Source organism: Perna viridis, chromosome 12, assembly GCF_037379345.1.
Source record: "Perna viridis isolate PV_CMFRI_1.1 ecotype Kerala chromosome 12, ASM3737934v1, whole genome shotgun sequence".
Taxonomy (NCBI): Eukaryota; Metazoa; Mollusca; class Bivalvia; order Mytilida; family Mytilidae; genus Perna; species Perna viridis.
In genome coordinates this window covers 18,846,272-18,870,283 of record NC_142456.1, presented here as the reverse complement: position 1 = coordinate 18,870,283, position 24,012 = coordinate 18,846,272, and the positions used below count along the sequence as shown (strand labels likewise).

The 24,012-nt window shown below is 34.4% G+C and overlaps 1 protein-coding gene across 2 annotated transcripts; it reads right to left on the bottom strand.

The window, feature by feature from the left end:
* Nucleotides 1–3: 3 nt before the first annotated feature.
* Nucleotides 4–23,637, bottom strand: LOC148601561 (cell adhesion molecule DSCAM-like). 2 transcript variants are annotated; one of them, XM_088555273.1, is made up of 8 exons: nt 23,393–23,636; nt 16,817–17,125; nt 13,421–13,699; nt 8,735–9,001; nt 6,825–7,130; nt 5,985–6,311; nt 4,977–5,267; nt 1,658–4,505 (listed from the first exon to the last, which is right to left on the bottom strand). In XM_088555273.1, exons 1-8 carry the CDS (start codon nt 23,616–23,618, stop codon nt 3,958–3,960), a joined length of 2,553 nt encoding a protein of 850 aa, XP_088411399.1. In that variant the 5' UTR covers nt 23,619–23,636; the 3' UTR covers nt 1,658–3,957. The 2 variants fall into 2 exon arrangements, with proteins under 2 accessions (XP_088411400.1, XP_088411399.1); XM_088555274.1 differs by lacking the exon at nt 5,985–6,311 and having other exon boundaries at nt 4–4,505; nt 23,393–23,637.
* Nucleotides 23,638–24,012: the final 375 nt, after the last annotated feature.

The window sequence follows — 24,012 nt, the reverse complement described above, 5'->3', positions numbered from 1 at the left end:
ATTTATTACACAAAGTTTGAATTTGTTTATAAAAAGTGTTTCAAGGGATTTGATATTTTATTTGTTATTAGAACTCATATTATCACTATAAAACGATAGGTGCAACAACAAAAACCTCACGATGTACAATATATAATTAGTTCTCTTAGTCCTGACAATCAGAGGTATATAGATAGGTCTGTCATATGTACAACTAAGCCACTTTCAAAACTCCTTATACTACTATAATGCTGTGCTTCGAATCTTCGTATCTCAAGTATCGCTTTTACATAATTTTGTTATTTCTGTTTATCTTGCTTTCATTTTCACAGGGATTCGATGGAAAGGGACTTAAACAAACTAACTTCACTTTAATATTACATTTTTGCACCTGGGTCATGCTCCTAGTGTTTACTGGAGTCTGAGTTGCTCGTTTGCGTTTGTAACTTTGTATGTATGATTTTAGTAACTTTATGTTCTTTGTTGAGTATGTCTGTTTTCCATGTCTGGTCTTTGTACCTGGATTAGATTCTTTTAATTACCACTACAACCTTGGATCCCTAAGTTACTCTTTAATCTTGTCAGCAGCTATGTCCAAATATACAATAAAGTGATTAATAAAAGTTACAATACATATATCTATACATTTAGTCTTCAAACATTAAGCATAAATAAAACATTAACAAGGACACTTACTTTGAGCAGTCTTTCATGTATTTAAATACTAGTTACCAAAAAATAAATAAATAAATAAATAAATGAGTTAAATTCAACTTTGCTTAATTTAAATTAGCTTACTTAAAGAAAATACCTTCATCGTAAAAACGAATACTTGAACAAAATAATCTATATTTAAATCAATATCAATCAATACGTCTTGAAACAAACCAAATAGTAATCAAGGGAACCAAGGTTATAGCGGTAATCAAAAGAATGTAATCCAGGGACAAAGACCAGACAAGGAAAACAGACATACACACCAAAGAACATAAAGTAACTAAAATCATACATACAAAGTAACAAAAGTAAATGAGCAACTCGGACTCCACTAAAAACTGGGAGCATGGACCAGGTGCACCGGCAGGGTAAGCATCCTCTGCTTTTCTAGAAACACCCACCGAGTTGCTCATAAAAAGTCAAGTCCGGGGTAGATAACGAGGAAATATGAAATTCACTATCTTTCACTCTTGTCAACAAGTGAAAGAAGTGAGAAGAATGTTTTCGTCCTACTATTCCACAATTACGAAAATCGACCGAATCTAAAGACAAAACGTCAATCGGAAAACCATGAACGTTAAAAACAACGACAACCACTAAAATACAGGTTCCTGGCTTGGGACAGGCACATAAAGTATGTTTGTGATCGCTGAACCCTCCCCAAAACCTTGAACAGTGGTCGAAAAATACAACATTAAAACTATAAAAATCTGAGGAATTCGGATTTAAGATCGATACAGAATACAAACACTTAAACAAAAGACAACAAGCTGTAACCAACTCACTCTATGAAAGCTAGATCAAAATCCAAAGTAACTGATAAGCACGCTCAGTTTTTTTCTCGGACAAAAGTATCGATAAGAAGACGTCCAACGTAATTTAGTGAAAATAAATCATAAAATGTCAAAGAAAAAGGTCTTCGTGCAAATGTCAAGATAACAAGTATTGACAGGAAGAAGGACATAATGTAAAAAGGTTACTTGATATTTAATTTATTAACAAAAGTGTCAATATTAGAATAAAATTTAAAAAAAAAACATAATTTAAAGATTTAACAATGAAGCAATAAAGCTTTCACTGCAAGAGGTGTGATTTTAGTGCTCCCTATATAAGTTTAAGGAGGGCGCCCTTTCCCTTTTGAACTATTTTAAGCACGTCTTTCCATTTTATTATAATTTACTCCAAATAGAATGTAATGCATGATATGCCATTCAATTTCCCTCTATCATGCTAGAAAAACCTTTTTTTCCAGGATCACATTTCGTTTATCAAAAGCTGCAGGGAACACTAGAATATGATGATTCTTAAAAATTCAAAAGACGGCTTGTCATTTTTGTAATAGCCTTTCTTTTTATAACATTATGATTTGTCTACTTTGTCTAGCCATCATTAGAAATCATTCAAAATATCATATATTGTTCATCGTATTTAGCAGTATTACAAAATCAAAATTCCCAAAACACTAAGGATTTGTTCATTGTATTGCACTTGGTCGAACCTCTTGGGACAGAATTTGGCTTCCTACTTCGACATATCTTGTTCTGGTATTTCTTGTATTGAATTAATACTTGGATTTAAATCGTCTATTTTTTTTTCTAATGCTGCTTATGAGAAGTCGTCCCTTATATCGAAATTCGCACTGTTAGTGTGATTTGTATTTTGCGTATTAAAAAAATACGATTGCTAATCTGAAGCAAGTTCAGTGTGAACTACAAGACAGGTGTCTAGAAAATATGCTCTTTTTCCGTTTTCGTTGTTTTTCTATGACAGACAGCCCATGACAGACAGGTGCATGCGATCGTGTCTATCATTGGTAAAATAGCCAATCGCAATTCGCAAACTTCAAGTAGTCCAGTAGAGTCCGAAAGTTCATGAATAAATTAATCAAACTTTATGGACGCAAGTCCACATCATTGTCTGACAGTGTATGTTGAAAGATTCAAATTATACAAAAAAACCCTTAAGAATTAATTGCTATGAAACGGTATGTTCGAGATAACTGTTAATCGCGCCCAGTAATACGACAAATATTTTATGCAAATAACTCATTGATCTTTATTGCTATTCCACAGCTTTTGGCTGTAAATCGGAAGAAATGCGTTATTACTCTCGTTATCTGTTGAAGAGATGGGATTTCTTTCACCCATGTGAGAAATAATTCGTCTTTTCACTCGTTCCGCTGCACTTCAAACGTAAAAAGAGGGAATTTCTCGCATTCGTAGACGAAATCCCAGATCTTCAATTGAAACTCGTGTAAAAACTTATCAATCTAGTATAAAGTAGACAAAAAGCTTATTTTGTGAAAAACGAAACTGTTTCTAAAAGATATCCTTAGTATAATCTGATACTGTTAAAATGTTTGTATTTCTAGTGAACAATATTTTTGTCGAATTTGGAGAACAGGTGTTTCAGCAGAGCATTGGAATAATTATGAAAACAAATTTTGAACCACTTTTGGACGTTGTGTTTCTGTATTTGCATGAGGCTAAATGTTGAGAGGGCTACTACAGAAAAACTGAAAAGAGTGACAACTTTCTAGTTGATGTATTATCTTTCAACTTGAATAATACGTCTTTGAAGGATTACACATATCTGTTATACAGAAATTAATTCTAAATTGTAGAGACAACTTAACCTATATATAGAGGATACCGGACGTTTGATGATGAATATATTTCACAGTTGATGTGTAACTGTCGTGCCTGGGATCTATAAACGGAACTTCAGGAGCATAAATCCTATCATATAATCTTTGAAGTTTGTTTTGCCTTAAGTTTGCTGATATCATCACTACACATGCTACAGGCGTTGTACAGTCGTCTTCGCACCAACTTTATTTTAACTTTCTCCATTCCCTGTCACATTCCCCACTGGCCAATAAGCTTAATTATTAGATAGTTTACAACTTTATCTTCTGAAAAGAGTTAATGGTTTCTTTATTAATTGTAGACATTTTATATTTATATACAACACGAAGCGTTTATAACCAATGAGTGGCTTTCCAAAATTATATTCCCCAAATCAGCATTACCCATTTGTCCATAAACTGGAAGTTTACTGTGCATTTTGAAATTGACAAATCTATATATGATTTTTTTTCTAACAAATACAAACAAACAATCGCTGATAATAAAATTGAGTAAAACTATTGTCATTGTTCTACAGAGTCACAAAATCACAAGGACAACAATCATGCCTGTCATGAACGAGAGCCACCTCTAACAAAGTACAATTTAAAAGGGAAAAAATGATATAACAATTTTAGGATATGTACAAGTATTCATCCTTCTTTGGTTCGTTTTTCCAGTCAGGTGTCAAAGAGTTATAGGTGGGTGGTTTGTTGTCTTTTTCGTTAATGCTTGCATCGGAAAATGAGTCGGAGTTAGTCCGGTTGTTAGAATGTGCCAGGAGCTTCCTTAATATGTTTACTTCCGTAATTTCCGTATTGTTTGGTATTTCATGTTCGTTTCCATTTTCGGCAGATTTTCTGGCGCAGGGGTCCGGAGTCAAATAACCAGAATGTGTATCTTGACGCAATGTCTTTAGCTTGGAAATTCCAGATAGGTTTCTTATCGGTATAGTCAAACTAGTTATATCTGCTGCTGGTAGGACTAAGTCATCCTGAATTTCATGGTAAACATGTTCGTCAATGTCATCAGCTTGTGAAGGAGAGATTATGCGATTTGATAACGTTTGATTTCCTTGCATTTGACATTTGCTGCAGCAAAACATAACAACTAAAAGAACAATCAGTCCTGCTACAGCAGATCCGGTGATGATAATAGTTATTGTTATCCTATTCCATTTTCCTGGAAAATAAATATGTCACGAGAATTTATTTGATGTGCGTATATATTTTGTCCAAATGTTCATTACTGTGGCATATGCAAATGCAATAATGGACATTAGCAAGAAGTATTGTTGATATGTTCAGCACTCCATACAAAAGTTTAAATGTGATCGCTAACCAAAATTCAAATTTCACAAATTCTTTTGTCAATTTTTTCTGAATAGATCACACCTTATACGATATATAATGGTTCGACTCTTTACGTAATTTTGTTTAGTCTTATTATATAGGTATATACATTAATTTAAGCACGTGGCATTCAAATAGTATATAGTATTAGCCCACATCAACAGTTAGCAATTATTATATTTTGCGCTTCAAGTTGTCAATTCAATTTTGCTGTTATTCAATTTTACGACGTGCACTCTTTTCAACATGTGTTCTAAAATTGGAATTCCGTAAATCAGCAAAAATAGGTTATACAATATACCTTTAGTTTTGATGTAGATTTCCTCAGTCCTGTTGCTTTCTCCAAGTTTATTTCTAGAAAACATACGGACAGTGTACCATTGATCGTGTCTTAACCCATTAATGGTCCATGACAATATTTCTGATGTTGACTTATTTAGAGATTTGATTATTGACCATTGATCGTTGGTTTTGATCTTATATTCAATGTAGAATGACTGTTTTAGTCCACCGTCAAAGTTTCGTTGCCATTTGACCACTAGATTAATATCTTTGGCTGAAACATTGACGCTTAATGGTTCTTCCGGAATTGCTTTGAAAATAAGAAAAAAACATTTTCGTTGAAAAAGACGATAAAAAAACGATTAAGACGTCGAATAACGCCACATTATTGTTTGCATAAAACAGTTCGTGTGGTAAGAACGTTATTCAAAAATTATTTATTTAATATAGTATTAAAAAAGATTCTGGAATCAGGTTTTTAAAACTTGTTTTATAGAACTTCAAGGGGTTAAAGTTTCTGTCACTGAACAAGTTATGTAGCAATCTTTGTACGAGTCATGCAAATTCTAAATTTGTGATACTATTATTTTTATCATTCATCCCAACCACTCTATTCTAAGGACATTATTCTCATAGAAAACCAAATATGGTTTTTACTGTATTTCAATGTCATTTGCAGTACAGAGTTATCTCCCTTCATTGTTTATTCTATAATTATTACTTAAAGAAACCTTCGACCAAGGGTTATATGAAAAGCCACATTTAATTTCTGTTTACTAAGTTCTGTATTCTGTTTTATCAAGATATCAAAAATAAAAACATGCAAGCGTTCCAAATATGTATCACCTTTTGCATGATTTTTAGCTAGAGTATTACTTGTAAAATTTGTAAAATATATTTTCCCTTCAATTGATTTGTGAATACGACGCAGGATTTCTTTATTTCAAAAAAAACATGTACAATCAATTTCTCACAAAAATATCCGTTTTCAAGATTTATATTAAGAAAACTAAAATAATAAACGTACTAGCTTCTTTAACTTCAATGACATTCTCTGATTTTCCAAAAGTGTTTTTTACTCCAATAATAGTCTTCTTAAACCAGTCGCTGGTCAAATTTAGAATTTCGATAGAAACTCTATACCCAGTTGCTCTAGTCGACACATTGTGAAATTTAGCTTTCAAGACGACTCTCGGGGCTTTGAAGTTGACATTAGTATAATATTGTGTAGATGTCAGATTGTCAATATAAACCTCATCGAGCATTGGTGCACTCAATATGTCAAGGAAAACTGTCAATAGTTCACCAATGATACCATAGATAGTGTTTGGGAATGACAAAATAATCGGCTTTCCTAGAAAAAAAATAACCAATTATGCTGTAATGCTGCTAGCGTCACTTATATTGCCCTACTTAAAATGTAGATACAGTGTTTTTAGATTTCTTAAAACATTATATAAGTCATCATGACTCATATTGTTTATACGAATCTTATTATATTTAATTTGTGGTGTATGCGTGTTCAACAGAACTACAGAAAGCATGTGTGTCTGGTCTTTCATTACAATTTCATCAAATATAAAAACTGGCACCATTCAGGGGTTGCCAGGTATTTTTGTACAAGTTGACTATACTAAGAACACCTCGGTCTCTCCACGTTAATATCTAATGTTATGTACTGTCCAAAGTTAAGTGGTATAATTATATCATTGTGCCGGATGTTGCTGAATCCAATTTTCCGAACCCAGTAAAATTTACATGTCTACCAAAAGAGCAGCAATTTTAAGAAAAATAAAAGGAATTCAATAAAAATATTATTTAATTGAAACACTTATTGCGAGAAAAATTTATGTAAAAATAACCATACCATAAATGGACAGGAACACAGATTTTGACTGGTTAAAGACGCCATTGATATCTGGTATTCCATTGCTGACTGAACATTTGTAGAAACCGGAGTCTTGGTACCAGTAGTTGCCTGGTAAACTATTTTCTAGACTAAGAACACCTTCGTCATTCCCCTTCAAAAACCGAATATGTTCTCCAAATTCCGATGTGTGCTCCCACTTATAGAATGTATAGTTCTGTGGGTTTCCAGCAGGTAGGCAAGTTATTTGTTTTATCTCGTCGAAAGTAGAATAGTTCTGGTAGACGAAAGAAATTTCTGGGGGATCTATAAAAATTGTATTCGTATTAATCGTGTTTACACAACTATTTAGTGGAATTCAGTGTATGTTACCCAATGCAGTGACAGAATATTTTTGTAGTGATTTTGTCAGAAAACAACACAAATTTGCATAAGAATTTTAAGTTGCTTATATTGGTATTCGAATAAAATAAACATGACATGTCTACACAGGCAATTGTACCACACATGAAAATCATATGGCTTGCATCATATAAATTCACATGAATCGAGCACCATATGATAATCATATGTTTCAGTTAACAGATGATAATCGCATGGTTATCATATTAAAATCACGTGTTTTTCACAAATATATGATTATCATATCTTTTCAAGCCCATATTATCATATGAGAATCATATGATAATCATATGACTACATAATGTTAAATATCATATAATTGTCATACGACTACCATATGATTATCATAAATCGAGCACCATATGATAATCATATGTGGCACATTTGGCCGTGTAATACTAGTAACTAACATACACTGAAAATAGTAGGATTGTTTTAGGAAAACAAAGATTTTGCACGTGAGGATGAACGATTGTCGTGGATATAGATAAGGGTAACTCAAGTTCTCGTTTATTCAGAAAAGGCAATTAATCAACTGAAAGATAAAATAAAAAAGGACATACATAAGCGGTAGATCACCGGAGAAAAACATTAGACGAAACTGAATTGAACCGGCAATCCGCAGTGCATTGGCTATTTGTATTAAATAATTTACATGGTATTTTTGAGAAAAAAATAATGCATCTCGATTGATGCAGTCCAGAGTGTTGCTATTTAGAAAAACCTTATTTATTTTATCAATATGTAGATTTGTTCTAGTATTATTTGCCTGTGTGTGTGTGCATAGTCATTGCCTTTTCACGTTTGCCTCCCTACTCGTTCGACGCAGTAAGTATAGTAGGACACAGCTACGTGAATCTGAAAGTGGCTACTATCTATATAGTACTTTTTTTAATCAAGCGTATGGCGTTATACTCATTTACACATTGGCCGGGTCTCTATATTCGACAATTGTATACCGAGCGTTACAATATATAAAACACGTACATAAAGGCCAACTCGTTTGTAAATGAGAACACCGTACCTAACATAAATTATTTCTTATCTTTTATTACAAAAAAATGCTATACATTTGAATCGCCTATGGGAAGGTATATATGGTAAGATATTTTTTACATTATAAGGACGTCATTTTTTAGAAGTAATCGGCAACTTAATTAATTTTCTATGGTTTCTTATGCCGTAATACTAAAACATATCGGCAGTTTTGTATGACAATATTACGTAACAGAACATCATCAGGCTCGCTTTGATATTTTCTGTCTAGATCTCGAAACTGTCGTTATTTCGTATTGATGTTAATCATTTTAATTTGATAATTTTCGTGTGCTCTTTAGTTAAAGCCAAATTGATATACCTTATTAACAGTGTCATCAGACATGCAAGGATTTATTTATTTAATTAATGGTTCATCATTAATTTTTCTCTAGATGTTGAAACAAGAACATTAATTACACACATTTACTTCCCCAAAATATTGTTATTTTATAGGTATAATGTAAACCTACATAGAACATCTAGTTTTATCCTGTCCCAGCCTTTACCAATGCTGTTTAAAGATTCACATACATAATTTCCGGCATCTCTTCTATTAATCAACAGTAAATCTAGCACAGACATATTGTTGAGTTTAGTGTTAAAACCATCGTCGATTTCACGCTTCCAAACAACAAGTGTCGCCGCTGGATTACTTTCTACACTGCATTCAAGTGTCACCCTGGATCCCTCTATTACCTTTTGAACATCATTGCCAAGGATAACTACAGTTGGTTTATCTATTAAATGATAAGACGATGTGCAGCCGCGGTCATTAAAAACGAATATTACATGTAAGATTTAGACAATTCAGCCAATATAAAAATGTATTTACCGGTAAGACAATATATAATGTGATGTTGTCTGCAAATAAAAATGTAGGACTTGTATTAATGTGGTAAGGATGTATTGTGGTTAGTATGTTTACTTGTGTATTTTCATTGTGTTGATTTTCTTATATTTCAGTGCAGACTATATTTGTGTTGCAGAGTCTTATTTTATTTTGTCATGGTATATTTGTGCTGGAATATGAATTGAGTTTTGAGAAAATACTTTGAAAGTTTTGCATAATAAGTTTGAAATTTATAACTGCCTATCTGTGGTATTTATGTAAAACATGATTGATATTGTTACTATGATGAGTTATTGTTGAAATTATCTGTTTGTTAATAGACCTCATACCTGAATTACCCCCTTTCCCGGTTTTCTTTTTGATGCGTTTCCACTGATGTCAAGGTCAACCGGAAGTACCAGATAGTGTCAACTATACACACACACACTTATGCATATTTTTGTTAAAAATTCTATACATTTTTGTCTTAGTTGGACTTTATCTGTTTTTTAATGACTGATTGTTTGTAAAACCAGGTTGCAGTTACGCATTGCTTACTCGGAGTATAGTATGGACACACATAGTCCTTACCAGATTTTCTTTTGTTAATATGTGGTAGCTTTATTACTTGTATGTGTTAGTATATGTCATTTGTATGTATATATGTTTACTGTCACTTCTATAGTTTTTCTTTGTTTATGTATGTGTACTTATGATGATTTATTGTACAGTGCTGCATTTTAAAAGTTAGATTACATTGAGGGTCACTAAACATATTACAAGTTTCTGACATTGATACATAAACTTTATAATAAAAGCTACGTTTAATGTATAATTGTGGTTGTTGTGATAGAGTTGTGCACTTGACAATCCTTGGGAAGTAACAACCTGCACTAACATCTTTTATCATCATACCCTGTCACAAATATCTATGATACTTCTTGTTTCATTAGTGTTTGGTATTGACAAGGAAAGATCTTATAGGAGTTGTAGGACTTTATTCTGTGAAATAGGTCAGTAGACGTATAAGCTTTGTTACTCATATTCACGTTTAGAAATTAATGGTTTTGACGACATCAACATTGGTAACATCAAAGTGAACAGAGAATTAACTGACCTGATGTCAGCACCTGTATCCAAAAGATGGAAGAAGCATCAGCAGAAACCATGGCAATAGGTACCAGTGCAAGATCATGCCATCTAGTACTTGAAGGAACTCCTTGTGTTTGCACTCATTCTTGGATATGCCAGTACTGACTTGCTTTATGAAGTACATACCGATGCCTCGGGAGTCAGTTAGTTTGGGACCTGTATTGTACCAGGAACAACAGGGGTAAAGAGAGTCATCAGCTATTGAGCAGGAGTCTGAAAAGCGATACCCACCACTTAAGTTGGAATTCCTGGTCTTGAAGTGGAATACTTGTGTGCGAGCGACTTCAGAGTACTCACTGAAAACAAACCTATGATGTATGTACTTACTACAGCCAAACTGGACGCAACATGACACAGATGGCTTGCTGCTCTCGCTGCTTTTAACTTCGACACCTTGTACCTTCCTGGTAAGAAGAACGGAGACGCAAATGGACTTTGACGTTTGCCACAGTCTGGTGACAGTCAGTGTCTAGTCCACTGTTCAACTTGAGCTTATCTGTATTGATTTTTTACAGTTAGAGCGTTCCAAGGGTAGATGTGAGCACCTCCTTATTATAACCGAACACTACCAGTTATGCTCATGCTATTCCAACAAAGAATAAGACAGCGAGAACCACTGCAAAGGCACTTTTTGACTTATCGTCTACTACGGCATTCCAAGGAAACATCATTCAGACCAAAGCGAAGTTATTCAGGAATTATCTGCTTTACTTGGAATGAAGACGTCAAGAATAAGACCATACCATCCTATGGGTAACAGAATGTTGGAGAGATTCAAGAGGACCCTGATGAACATGATGGGTACCCTTGAGCCGCTTCAGAAGTCCAGCTGGAGGGATTACATCGCACCCATGGTCCAGACCTATAACTGTACTTGTCATGAGTCCACAGGAGCTGCACCATATTTTCTTATGTTTCGACAATATCATCGCCTCCAACTAGACCTTGTTTTGGTCAATACAAGAACAAGAAGACGCCAATGACAAAGTATGTGCAGAATCCATGTGACAGATTAGCCTAGGCTTATCAACTGGCAGCAGAGTTATAACGAAAGGCGCAGGCAACCCAGGAGGAAGGATATGATATCCGCATTAGAAGTGCCGCCATTCAGAAGGGTGATAGAGTTCTGGTGATGATACTGGAGTCAGAACAGACATCCCACACACATGACGGACGGTCTGGTAGGATGCAAAGACAACCAGCCTGGTTTCGCTCTGGACAGTTTGAAACCAGCATTGCAGCTATACTGTCGAGCTAGTTAACCATAGTGGCGGCATACATCTGACAAACTAAATATCTGACAACTTTAGCACAGAAACTTCTGTTAGTAGACACTGGTTTAGCAGAAAAGCAGCCCTTTCAGCACTAGACGTCATCCATCCACACTACCTATAATGATGGGACGTCATTTTTCAGCTGGGGTGTGATAAGGTGGTATTTTTGTATGTATGTTTACTTGTGCATTTTCGTTGTGTTTATTATTTTACAGTTCAGTATAGATTATATTTGTATTGTAGTGTGTCATTTTATTTTATTCGAGGTATATTTATACTAGGGTAGATTCAGGTAGTTCAGGTTCGTTCAGCTGTGACATTTCTCAGGTGTATTATGTATCGATTTTTATTGAGTTCAGATTGATACTATTCGGCAGGAATCTTGTCAGAGGCAATTCAAAGTTTGGGCTACCCAGATGTGTCGAGGTTTTTGAGCTTTGGTTGTGATCGTGAAATTTGGTAGAATTTAGTTCCTTTCCATTATTTAGTTTCCAGTATCGTCGGTTGGTGTTCCATTCTCTTGACTAATTATTTAATTGTCTAGCTCTAAAGTTCACGATTTTAGCGTAAGTATAGGAATGAATGGTTTTGTACAGATGTGCAATCGGAGCGAGTATCTGACGAGCGCTAGTTGGTAAAAATATCTTTAACACAATTTATTGTAAACAAAACCAATTGCGGTTTTTTAAAAGACAAAATATCTAAATTCTGATTTACTAAAACATATGTGCTAACGTATTGTGTAAAATGCAAAATTAAAACTGTATTCATTTATAAATCTGATATAATAGCTTATGCTTCCTGTAGCACTATGTTACGATTTTCATACTGTACTGTAGGTACGTTTGTTTGTTGGGATTTAACGTCCGAGCAGCAATATTTCAGCTATATTCAGACGATGTAGGTACGAGTGTTTGACACCACCTGTTTGTGATTTGGGGACGCACAAAAGCCTTTGTATCAATTTACAAAGTACACTGTAATTACTAAGTTAGTTTGACCGAATTATTGTATTTTAAATTTTCTATATTTTGAACTGCGTAGTCATTTAAGCCGTCCGGATCATATAAATTCTGGAAGAGTGGAACAGTGCAAAGTTGATCTAGTAGTTCATCTGTATTTTTGAGAATCAGAGTCTAATCAAAATGTACTATATTCATTTTTGCAGTGTTGATACATGTACTACTCACAAGACGCATATAGTTTCTTTCAATTTCTTTTAAATGTAGTGCAATGTTGTTCCATGTGAACTCTGTTATGCGTCTTATGGTGTGAATACTTTTATGTGTTATCATTTATAATGTTATTCACTTTCCGGACATTTATCAAACAAGTTGACGGAAAGTGACCCAATGAATGCACTACAGTGTTTTATTTTTGTGTATTGCCCTGTTTCTAACCCTACTACATTACGTTTCGTCATGTGTCGTGTAAATATACACTGGACTTGGTTTTGTTTATTGTAGAAAAAGCAGAGGATGCTTACTCTACCTGTACTTCTGGTCCATGCTCCTAGTTTTTTATTGGAGTTCGAGTTGCCCATTTACTTTTGTTGCTTTGTACGTCTTATTTTGGTCATTGTAAGTTCTTTATTGTGTTTGTCTGTTTTCCGTGTTTGGTTTTTGTCCCTGGATTACATTCTTTTTATTTCCGCTAGAATCTTGGTCCCCTTGATTACTCTTTCACGAGAATAGGTCATAACAACAGAAAGTCTTCTTTTTGTTGTTTGGGACATCGCACAATTTCAACGAGATCAATTCACTAATAATAAAGTTATTGCCTGGATATCATGAAAATGCCTGTTTCTGGTCCCTCTTTGGCCCCTAATTTCTAAACGGTTCAAGTCACAACTCCAATGGAAACTAGCTTGGAAGTTTTACTCTTAAATAACCTATACTTACAAGCAATTACAAGCGTAACAGTTTCCTTTAGTGGTTCAGTAAAGGCTGAATTATTTGCCAAACATGTGTAATTTTTCAGATGATGTGACCTACTGGCTAATAGGGAGAGGTCAAGTCTCCCCGGTCCCCCAGAAAATATAATTTTGTCATCGTGAATCCACGACAATGTTTCTAATGGTCGTCCACTGTGAACCTTGCACGCTAGTATCAGTGTACTTCCTTCCTTGCTATATAATTTGCTCTTCTGGGTGTGTGAGATTGTCATTCTAGACGGCGCCACTACAATTAAGGTGAATCATACCTAATATTTATCCTATTTTCCTCAAAGATTACCCTGAATGAACATACTTATGAATAATAGGTCATCAAACTTGATTTTGAGATAATTGACTGTTAAGTGTAAGTGTTTGTAAGAATCAGGCAAAATGAGAAAATCAGAAACAAGAATGTCAAAACCCTACCGATCAGACAATATAAAAAAACTCAGGGATACTTTCCCTATTAGAAAAGACCATTATTTAATCTCTGCATCACTGGCTTCGCTCAGAAAATTTTCAATAGAATGTTAGAAAAATGAGGAGTTATCTGCCCTTGAATTTTTCATTATCAGTGCATTTCAATGAACTATAACTCAATGCACCAACATGATATGGAAAATATTTTCTATTTTCCTTCATAATGATGGTGCAAATATTCAAATTACATAAAAATGAGATTTTTTTCATACCATATTTCACCCACTGCCTGATTCTTACAGAGACTGACACTTAGTAAGGACAATTTTTACAACATCTTACATCAATTATATAGGGAATTTTCACTATTTTGCAAACTATTCATAAACTCGTATATAGAATTTCAAAATGGTGGTAAAATATTAAGCCTTCGATACAAATTCAAAAATAACAATTGATATGACCTGGCTTTATACACACGTAGCCTTGACATTCATCTATTAAATGTCGAAGAAAAATATCATGATAGTAAGTGCCGACCTACTTTTGGAATGAATGAATGATAACGTCATCAATCGTCATTACTGTTTTTGTTTATCCTGTGTCTGGTGAAATTCTTGATCATGCGCGCATTTAATTATCATCTGGGGTGGAGTTCTCGAAGCTGTCTTAAGATATGTTCTAAGTCACGTCCTAAGACCAACTTTAGAATGGAGGTAGGAACATAATATGACAATGTTAGGTTGTGTGTGGAAGCTATCTCAGACATGTCTAAAGTTAAGACGTCATAAAGACATCATAAGTATATTTTGTGAAATGTTTAAATTATTATTTTTATCATATTTTTATTTAAAAAAATCAAATACGGGTAAATGGTTGGTATTGTTATATCAAATAAACAAAAATTCATATATGATAAGGCAAAAACCATTTGATTATTGAGGGGGAGGCGTCGGCAGCTATGGATTTTTTTTCCAAGAAAGTTTTGTTTCACATTTTTTTGTGGACAAAAAAATCAAATGATTGCTTCCTAATCATATGCATGCGAGTGGATTTAAAAACCGATTGTTACATACATGTATTAGAAACAGAATTTTTTTTAATAAAGTGTCACTGAATCGTAAAACATTCAGGTGAAAGTTTAAAATCATGCACATTCCTTTAAAATATGTTTGAACCGACGCATGCCGGTCATTCTGTGGTAATTTTTTCGATAATATGATCTTAAGACACCAATTTAGTCGTCCTAAAGTTAGGATGAAAATTGCGACTCGTCTTAACTTATGATGGCTTCGAGAACACGACTTAGGACAGAGACGAATCCTAAAATAGTCTTAGGACACGTCTTATCCCTAATATAGCTTCGAGAAACCCTGATTTTTTTGTGAGAAATGCCTCTTACCCGGGCCCCCTTCATAGTAGCCCATTGATCAATTATGTTTTTGAAATATAAGTTAATTTTTTAATGCATACAAGGAATTTTAGGGTATACAGTAAATCGCAATGACGAACTTACAAAAAGTATAATATACCATGTATGGAATGTTGAGCTGATTTGAATATATTGATAAACACCTCTTGATCTGACATGATGACGTATGCTCAACACGCGCAGGCCCCTGCTGTTCGTTACAAAATATCACATCGAAAAAATGTTAAACCACTATGGGTATATTTATGTCTGTATAATTTTACAAGAAAACAGAAAAAAATGTAAGTTATCTATAGGAACGATTATACATGTATAATTCACACACCCACACCCACAAACAAATATGTGTGTGTGTGTGTGTGTGTGTGTGTGTGTGTGTGTGTGTGTGTGTATTGCATACGTGTGTTGTAAATAAAAAGTACGTTACTAGATAGTCAAACCTGTCTAACCCAAATTCCTTTTTGGCATCTAAATAAGACTGCAAACTCCACGCAGCGGTAGTCGTTTGTTTCCTCTCTTATCAGAATGAACTTCGATTGATTGATTGATTGATTGATTGATTGATTGATTGATTGTTGGTGTTTAACGTCCGAGCAGCAGTATTTCAGCTATATTCAGACGATGAACATGAAATGGATGACAAAATGAACATGAAATGATGATGAAATGAAAAATGGGATGGGACACAAGGATAAAAGGGTCGACAACTTTTGATTGCCACTAGAAAAAGTGAGGGATGGGTAAGGTCGGGCAATTTAGACTCCTGTGGCGGAGCGCAAAGGTTCCTACTCCTATCGAATACCACAGCAGGGTTCTTTAACGTGCGAGGAACGTGGCATCTTTCCCAATACGGTGCACCACTATGGTTTGCGGTCAGGTTTTCCGTATTATAGCCTGACACCCAAGCATGTAACACGCCAGGGGTACCCCATTCCACCACCTGGGACACACAACCCAGCTGCTCTGTGGGCAGAGCGCCTAGCCCCTGGCTAGGTTCCTGAGCACTATTTAGTCGCCTTTTACGACAAGCTTAGCGCTGCTGCAGGCCTATTCTTTTGACACCTGGACCTTCACGGGGCGAATGAACTTCGAACGTCAGACACTGCTTCGGAGCTTGCTAAAACTGTTTCGGTTTTTAGCAAGTTTCAAGTTTAAAATGATACGAAAGGACTTTAAAATTTAAACAAATTTCTGATTATTCAGGGTCTTGGAAGGTTACATTGTATATGAAAATATTGTTTCTATAGAAATAACACAAAATGTTTGACACAAAAACCATCAATTAGCTAATTTTTAGTTTATTAGTATTTTTTTTTCAAAAATGCGTCTTTTATTTTGACCTTCATGTAATTTAGTGTCATTGGAATACCAAATAAAATATTCTTGTACAGCCATTTTGGTAATTTCGTCGAAATTTGTACTTCAGATAAACAAAATTGACAGCAAAATAATAATTTTAATGGAACTGAAACTACGTAAAACACGATTAAAAATAACAGTTGTACATACCCAAGAGATCAAGGTGTATATCATATTGCCTTGGATTTCCATTTCTTGAAATTACACAAGTGAACTTTCCGACATCCTCTGCTGCCACATTTGTTATTACAAGATTGTATTCACCTTGGGAAAAATTGCCTTCTACTTTAAACTTCCCCTCACGGGAATAGCTCGACACTGTTTGTCCATCCGCTACTGGCCATTTATACTTATCACTTAACCAAAAGGTAGGTATACCGATTGTTCTGTCTGGACAATGAAGAAGTGCAGTTGTCCCTGGCTTGACAAATACTGTCCTGGAACTGGTTGAAGCTTGAACTAAATAGAATGAGATTATGTTTAAACACAAATATTCAATTATATTAATATTGAAAATTCCGGTATGCTGTACATCAATTTCAAAGAGTTACCTACTAACAGAAACATTCAGTACATATTAAGAACTAAATCCAAACAAGAAAAAAAAAACAATTACAAAAAGTACACAATTACTTCATTTTTTGTTTTTAACTCATATTCCAAAAAGCATTTGCCTAGTATTCATATATAATTCTGTTCTGCTATGATGATTAGCACCAATTAAATTAAAAAAAAAAACTTTTTGAATGTTTATAATTATATACGAATTGTGTGTTCTGATTCCGTGAACATTTAATTATTTCATTCAGCATATAAGCAAAAAATGATTACAATTACAATTAAGGTATAATTGAAAATTCTAGTATGACGTCTTTTGAGACCACAACTATGTTTGATTTTCATGCGTCAAGTGCGCCATCATGGCTGTATGAAAAAAAAACAATAATAATTGAAAATGAATGGAACGTTTCAGTCCATGCGTTGTACCGGTACCACGTTTCCTTACCAACCATTTCAGCTGACATAGCTTTAAGTATGCAGCCAAATATGGCAGGTCTAAGGTTACTGTAATAGGTCAGGAAAATGTAAAAAAAAAAAAGTACCGTAATTGCCTGGCGTCAAGGCGACATATCTAAGATTTAACACGACTTCCGGTTTTGATCTGTTCCCTGGCAAAATAATTTATAGCAAGAGACGTGCAAGAATTTGTAAACCAGTAATCAAACTGGTACTGATCTCATCAAAGATATGTAAAACCAATTCAAAGTTCACAGAATCCTATGACGACACATGAGTAATACCTAAACCGAACTCGATCGTGTGACCAGGCTGAAGGTGAATCGGCACCACCGGCTTAGAAGCGAAAAGTATATAAAAACCAAGGACGCCATCTCGCTCTAACAGTTTTTAGTGGAGTCCGAGTTACTCATTTGCTTTTGTTACTTTGTGTGTATGATTTTAGTTACTTCATGTTCTTTGTTGTGTATGTCTGTTTTCTATGTCTGGTCTTTGTCCCTGGATTACATTCTTTTGATTACCGCTATAACCTTGGTTCCCTTGATTCTTCTGTCAAGTAATTCGGTTCCATCAGACCAGCCCTTTTCAATCGGCTTCAAGATTGTTTGCATCAAATGCATAAATTTAAGAAGAAAGAATAGGTAAGATGCGAGTTTTTAGGGAAATATACATCAAGGTATGGTCAAGTTATGCAAAGTACTTTTGTGGCCGTGATTTCATTGTTGGCATTACATAGTTTACAATTCCCGCGTCCACTTCACTGGTCAAATACCACTTGAATACACCTAGCTATTTTACACATGTACAAAATTTTCATCGCAGTTTTCTCAGCAGCCACATACAGTAGAGCTTATATAGTTTACAGAATGTTTTATCCCATAGTTCTATGGCGTGTATAACATTTTCATGGCTGTCACTCATCTACTTTATGTTTACGGAATACTTATGTATTTTACGCTTAGGTGTTTTATGGAAAATTTTACAGGATGTTTTATCATATAGTACCGTTTTCATGAAGGTGGCTCATCTACTTTTTGTTCACTGAATACATAGAAAGCAGGCGACACATCTTCCCTGGAAATCTCCATCTAGATATGTGTATATGTACATATGTGTTTTCTACAGATAATAAACGCTTAAATACTAAAAATGTGAAATGTAGCGAAAGCGACCAACATCGCAGAAAATACAACGAAAATTCAATTGACGGTTGTCACTAGGTCGTCAACGCGTGAAACCACACGCAGTAGCAAGATGTGAAACCACCGTTACAAACAAGTGACAATGCCATAGTAATTTTTTGCTGATTGATATATATATATATCTTTCGTAGACTGGCCAACATTGTCCCCATATTGAAGTCACAAGACCTATATTTTAAGGTGAAATGGTTTTTAATTTACACGTATGTAAAATGTAATGCTATAGGAACAGTATTACATCTGACTTGATTTCTCAGATAATAGGCGCACTGCCATCATATACTGTGAAATAACTATCAAACAAAAAAGGGTCGATTTGACCTAAATATCAAGCTTAAAATATATTCACCCTTGTTAAAAACATCAAACTTGAATTTCCAAGATGCAATCCCAGCTAAAATAGAATGTTAGCATCCCATAAAGAGAGATAACTTTGACCTACAAAGGTTCCGCAAACTTTAAGTTTGTATTTCAAACACAAACTTTTAATTCATTATGGTATTAAGTATAAAAGTTCTTACAAACAAAAAATTCTACAATATTTGTTATACACCTAAGCATAAAAATGTACAGATATACTGAAAAATTGGAATCAGATAACCAAATGTTCATCCTTTTAATGTCCTACCTGGTTTCTCAGATATTAGGTATGCTCCCGACATATCTGAATTGATAAGTCTGTCAACATCCCACCTAAATGACCTACCAATAACACTTTATTCACAGAGTCAAAGTTCAGACTAGGCAAATTGTTTACATGGAGAAGAAATGAACTACCACATCAACCTTACTTTGAATATTTCCTCTCAAAATAGTATAAAACATACTTCGTAGACCAGATGAGAGCAGCAACCAAGTATTTTACAGAATTATTAGGGCCCGCCACAAAAAGTGGCAGTCGCCAGATAGTTATTGCCCTGTCCGTCCGTCTGTTACAAAAGCTTGTCCTGATTGTAACTCTTTCGTCTTTTTAGATAGGTATTGATATTTGGCATGTGGTTAGATCACCTCAAGACGGTGTCGCGTACCATCGCTTATGACCTTTGACCTTGAGGATAAATTACTGATTTTAAATGGTAATTTCTTTTCTGAGCTGTAATTCATTTGTCTTATGAGATATGATTTTGATATTTTGCATGTGGATAGATCACTTAAGGACAAGTTGTCGTGCACCATTAATGATGACGATCGGCCTTGAACGTTGACCTTGAGGTTAAATTATTGATTTTTGCATGGTAATTTCTTGTCCGATCTGTAACTTTTTTGTCGTATGAGATAGTCTTTTGATATTTGGCATGTGGGTAGATCACCTCAAAGCATAGTGTCTCCTACCATTGATGATGTCCTTGGACGTTGACATTGAATTATTGATTTTTACTAGTAATTTCTTGTTCCGGCTGTAACATTTGTTGTCTTATATGAGAGGCTTTTTGACCTGAAGGTCAAATTATTTTATTTTCTATTTCTTTTTTATTTTCAAAATATTTCCTCACACACTTATCCACTATCTACAATTAATGGTATGCATGTGACAAAGGCAAATAGAGAGTTGGTCCTCCTTCGCGGGCCCATAGAAAAGGTGGCCATCTTATCGATGTCTAGTTGCGTATAAAATTCATTGCTAAAAGATTCTGTACCAACCTAAATTATATGTTTACCAATATGCAAACTTCTAATTATCTTGACCTACACATTATATATGTGAGCTAACATATTTATTAAATATTTTGCAAGCCTTTTTGGAAAGCTAATACTTGTCTTATTAGAATCAAAATAAATCACGGAATGTCCATTTTATCACTGTTTTACCACGGGCTGGCCATTTATGCCGCATTTTTACTCCTGAATGCCCGAGTGACAGCTAGAGAAAAAATATCGCCATAAATGGTCAGCCAATTGTCAAACAATGATAAAATGGAAATTCCGTGATTTATTTCTCTAGTAACTAATCATATTTCTTTACAATATCCGGTGTGTACATTCATTTTCAGAAGCTGAAAAATAGCAACATGGCAGCTTCTTTTGCGTATACTTTGTAAATGCGATTGAAAACTAAACCAGTCTCGGAAAATATTCGCTAGATTGGATGATTAAATATGAATCGAATCATAGCTTTTCCAAGATAGGTTTGGCCAAAATAGTCTGCAGTATGGCTGGCATCCAGATATTCACGAAAATTACTTCATCAATATTATTCATAATTCTTGGGTACTTATAAATTGCGAAACAATACGAAACGAAAAGAATCGATAAAAAAAAAGAATCAACGGAACAATACGAAATAATTGATCAGAACAAAATAAAAACAAATTTAAACAACACAAATCGAAACAGAATGAAACGAAATTAAATGAAATAAATCTTTTAAGACGTTTCGCAGTTTATAAGATCCATATTTACCTATGCCGGACAATTCGACTCGAAAAATTTCAGACCATGACAACCCATAATTCCTTGTGAATGCCGGCGGACATTCCGATCCAGACTTTTCAGACCGTGACAATTAGAATAATGTTTTAGGACACTTAAAACCGTATATCATTAAAAAAATAGGTACTAGTTCAATCTTAGTCAGTATGCATTTGAATGAATTAATATGCGCAACGTGTATACCAATGACATCGATTAATAAATAAAATTCAGTCCACATACATGTATATATATTTCTAATTATTTTGTGAAATTAAAGAAACTGACTTTTTTGTTTTTGTTGATGTTGTAAATTCTGTCTCGTAAACCGTTGGATAAAATAACTACATACAAGAAAACTTAAAACTATTACAGAATTTTAAAAAAATACAAAAAGTCATGTTATTGACATTTCTGTCATCTGTCCATCAACGATACATTTAAAAAAAGGTCACAAAAAGGGCTGTGATCCACAATTGACGTTTACAGTTTCTTGAGCATATCGCATTCGTGCCATTTCGGATGTTGAGGCAAACCAAAATCAGTGGCAGAGAATATTTGACGATTAGCGACTTTGAAGACTTCAGTATTTGATTTTTTTACTAACTAATCGCAATCATTTATTATAAGGGAATTTATTTGAATTTCCCGCGCCAATCTAGGTGTCACCGTGATCGATTGAGGTGTGACGTCACTTACAGAAAAAAAAAGGAACGGATATGATGGTGAAACGTAACAATTGCACCTACGCAAAGCCTAAATAGGTAATAATAAATACTTTCAGAGATCACCAAAAGGTCTCCAAAAAGTGTAAACACATCTTTAAGTAAGCTCTAAAGGTCCCGACAACAAAGTAATAAAGTCCGCGTTAACTGAACGATAACAAACTAAAAAGTTATATAACGACACAAAGACTCATTAATGACAAACATATGAATGTGGATAGGCGCAAGAAATCTGCAGTGATTACATGATTACAATAATTAATTATTAAAACAACTATTACTTTAGTACCTCGCTCCATGAGATCGACCTATTTCGGAGTATAGAATGGCCCGACGACGAGGAATGCGCAGTCGAAAATCATAATATTTTCGACTTTCATTCTCAAACCTATGGCTACATGTATCACCTTTTGAACACAGTGAGAATTGCATGCTAAAAATTCTAGACAGTAATGAGCATAGTACTATTTGTCAAATCATTTTAGCAAACAGCGTAACTGCAGTGCAGAGAAAATTACATTACAACATTAACATACAGAAAAATATGAACATTGACTAATGTTCTCATATGTTCATTGGTGAGCACGTTAAAAACTTAAGTCGGAAAGACCTTGCTTTACACCAAAAGCGATACGTTGAGCTGAACTTTAATGAAGCAACAGCTTGGTTGTGGGTGTGTCACTCAACTTGAACGTATTAAGACAATATTCTGATTCACTCAAAGCCAAGAACGCGTCATTCTTTCTCTTGTCAACTTTCTTTTCATCTGTGGCAACATCCCGTCAGCACCTGCGTACGGAGTTTTCATATCGCAACTCATACGTTATGCTACCGGAGCTTGATGTAACTACGCAGACTTTTTGTATCGCGCTAGACTTCTACAATTATCCTTCAAGAACAGGGTTATGTTGCTACAAGATAGAAGTCATCACTACAGAAGATTCATTGTCGCCATCATGAACTCTTGGATCGTTACGATGTATCCATCTGCACCATGAAAACTGATTTTGTTCAACGTGTAATAGTTTTCCTTTCCTCTTTCGTCTACCCTGGACTTAACCTTTTATGAACAACTCAGCGGGTGTCTCTAGAAAAGCAGAGGACGCAGACCCTAACGGGACATCTGGTTCATTCTTGTTCTTTTAATTTCTACTGGAATCTTGGTTCCTTTGATTACTCTTCCTTACATACCACGTGGTTGCAACTGGTGGAGAAGAGGTTTATATCCCACTTACGTTTGAACCCGAGTAACTTCAAATCCAGATTAATTTTCTACCCTTTCAGACTTGTTACCCAAGCTGTCCCATTTTAGAAATTACAATGCCAAACACGAAAATGAAAAAGTCTATCAAACTGAATTCCTAAATACATACCTTTTTGGTAAAGAAATACTGTCACCGTAAACCTAAGTACAGTGAATGCAATTGTACATTGATCCATGTTATTTTTTCTTTTGAAATACAAAACACCATTGATTAAATTACAAATCACACAACTCAACTCATAGAACATAAATATCTTATCATTTTGAATTCGAACAGCAAAATTTCCGCATAATAGTTTCATGAAATTGTTTCCTCGATATCCATATTTAACCATAAGGAGGACTTAGTCGTGAATTATTTTCTTATTTTCCACAGGATGTATATACTAGAAATCAAGTCCATAACATCCGCAAAAAGTGCTTGTTTTTCACTTGGACTTCAATATTCTGTGTCATTTTGTATTAACCTAATTCATATATACAATCCACGCTGATAATTGTTTATTTTCAAAGGTTTAACATATTTTATTTTATTGTTATTTGTATTCGGGTGTGTGAACATAAGCTACTCAAAAGTCCTGATCTATCTCTTTGGTACGTCATATAAGCTGGAATAAATGTCGTGAGGTTTTTCATACATAGAAAATAAGATTATAATTACTACTTGATCATTTTTTATTAAAGAATTTAAAGACTTCTGTAATCTTGAAACTGTTCTTTCTCAAATCA

Bases quoted from the DNA above. Each gene is read 5' to 3' on its own strand.
- LOC148601561 (XM_088555273.1), bottom strand. From the start codon at position 23,618: ATGGTTAAATATGGATATCGAGGAAACAATTTCATGAAACTATTATGC. The intron at 9,002-13,420 runs GTAAGTATAGGT...ATCATTTAATAG, and splicing joins TGTTACGCTTGTAATTGCTT to ATAAACCAACTGTAGTTATC. The intron at 6,312-6,824 runs GTATGGTTATTT...TTTTTTTTCTAG, and splicing joins TGTGTTCCTGTCCATTTATG to GAAAGCCGATTATTTTGTCA.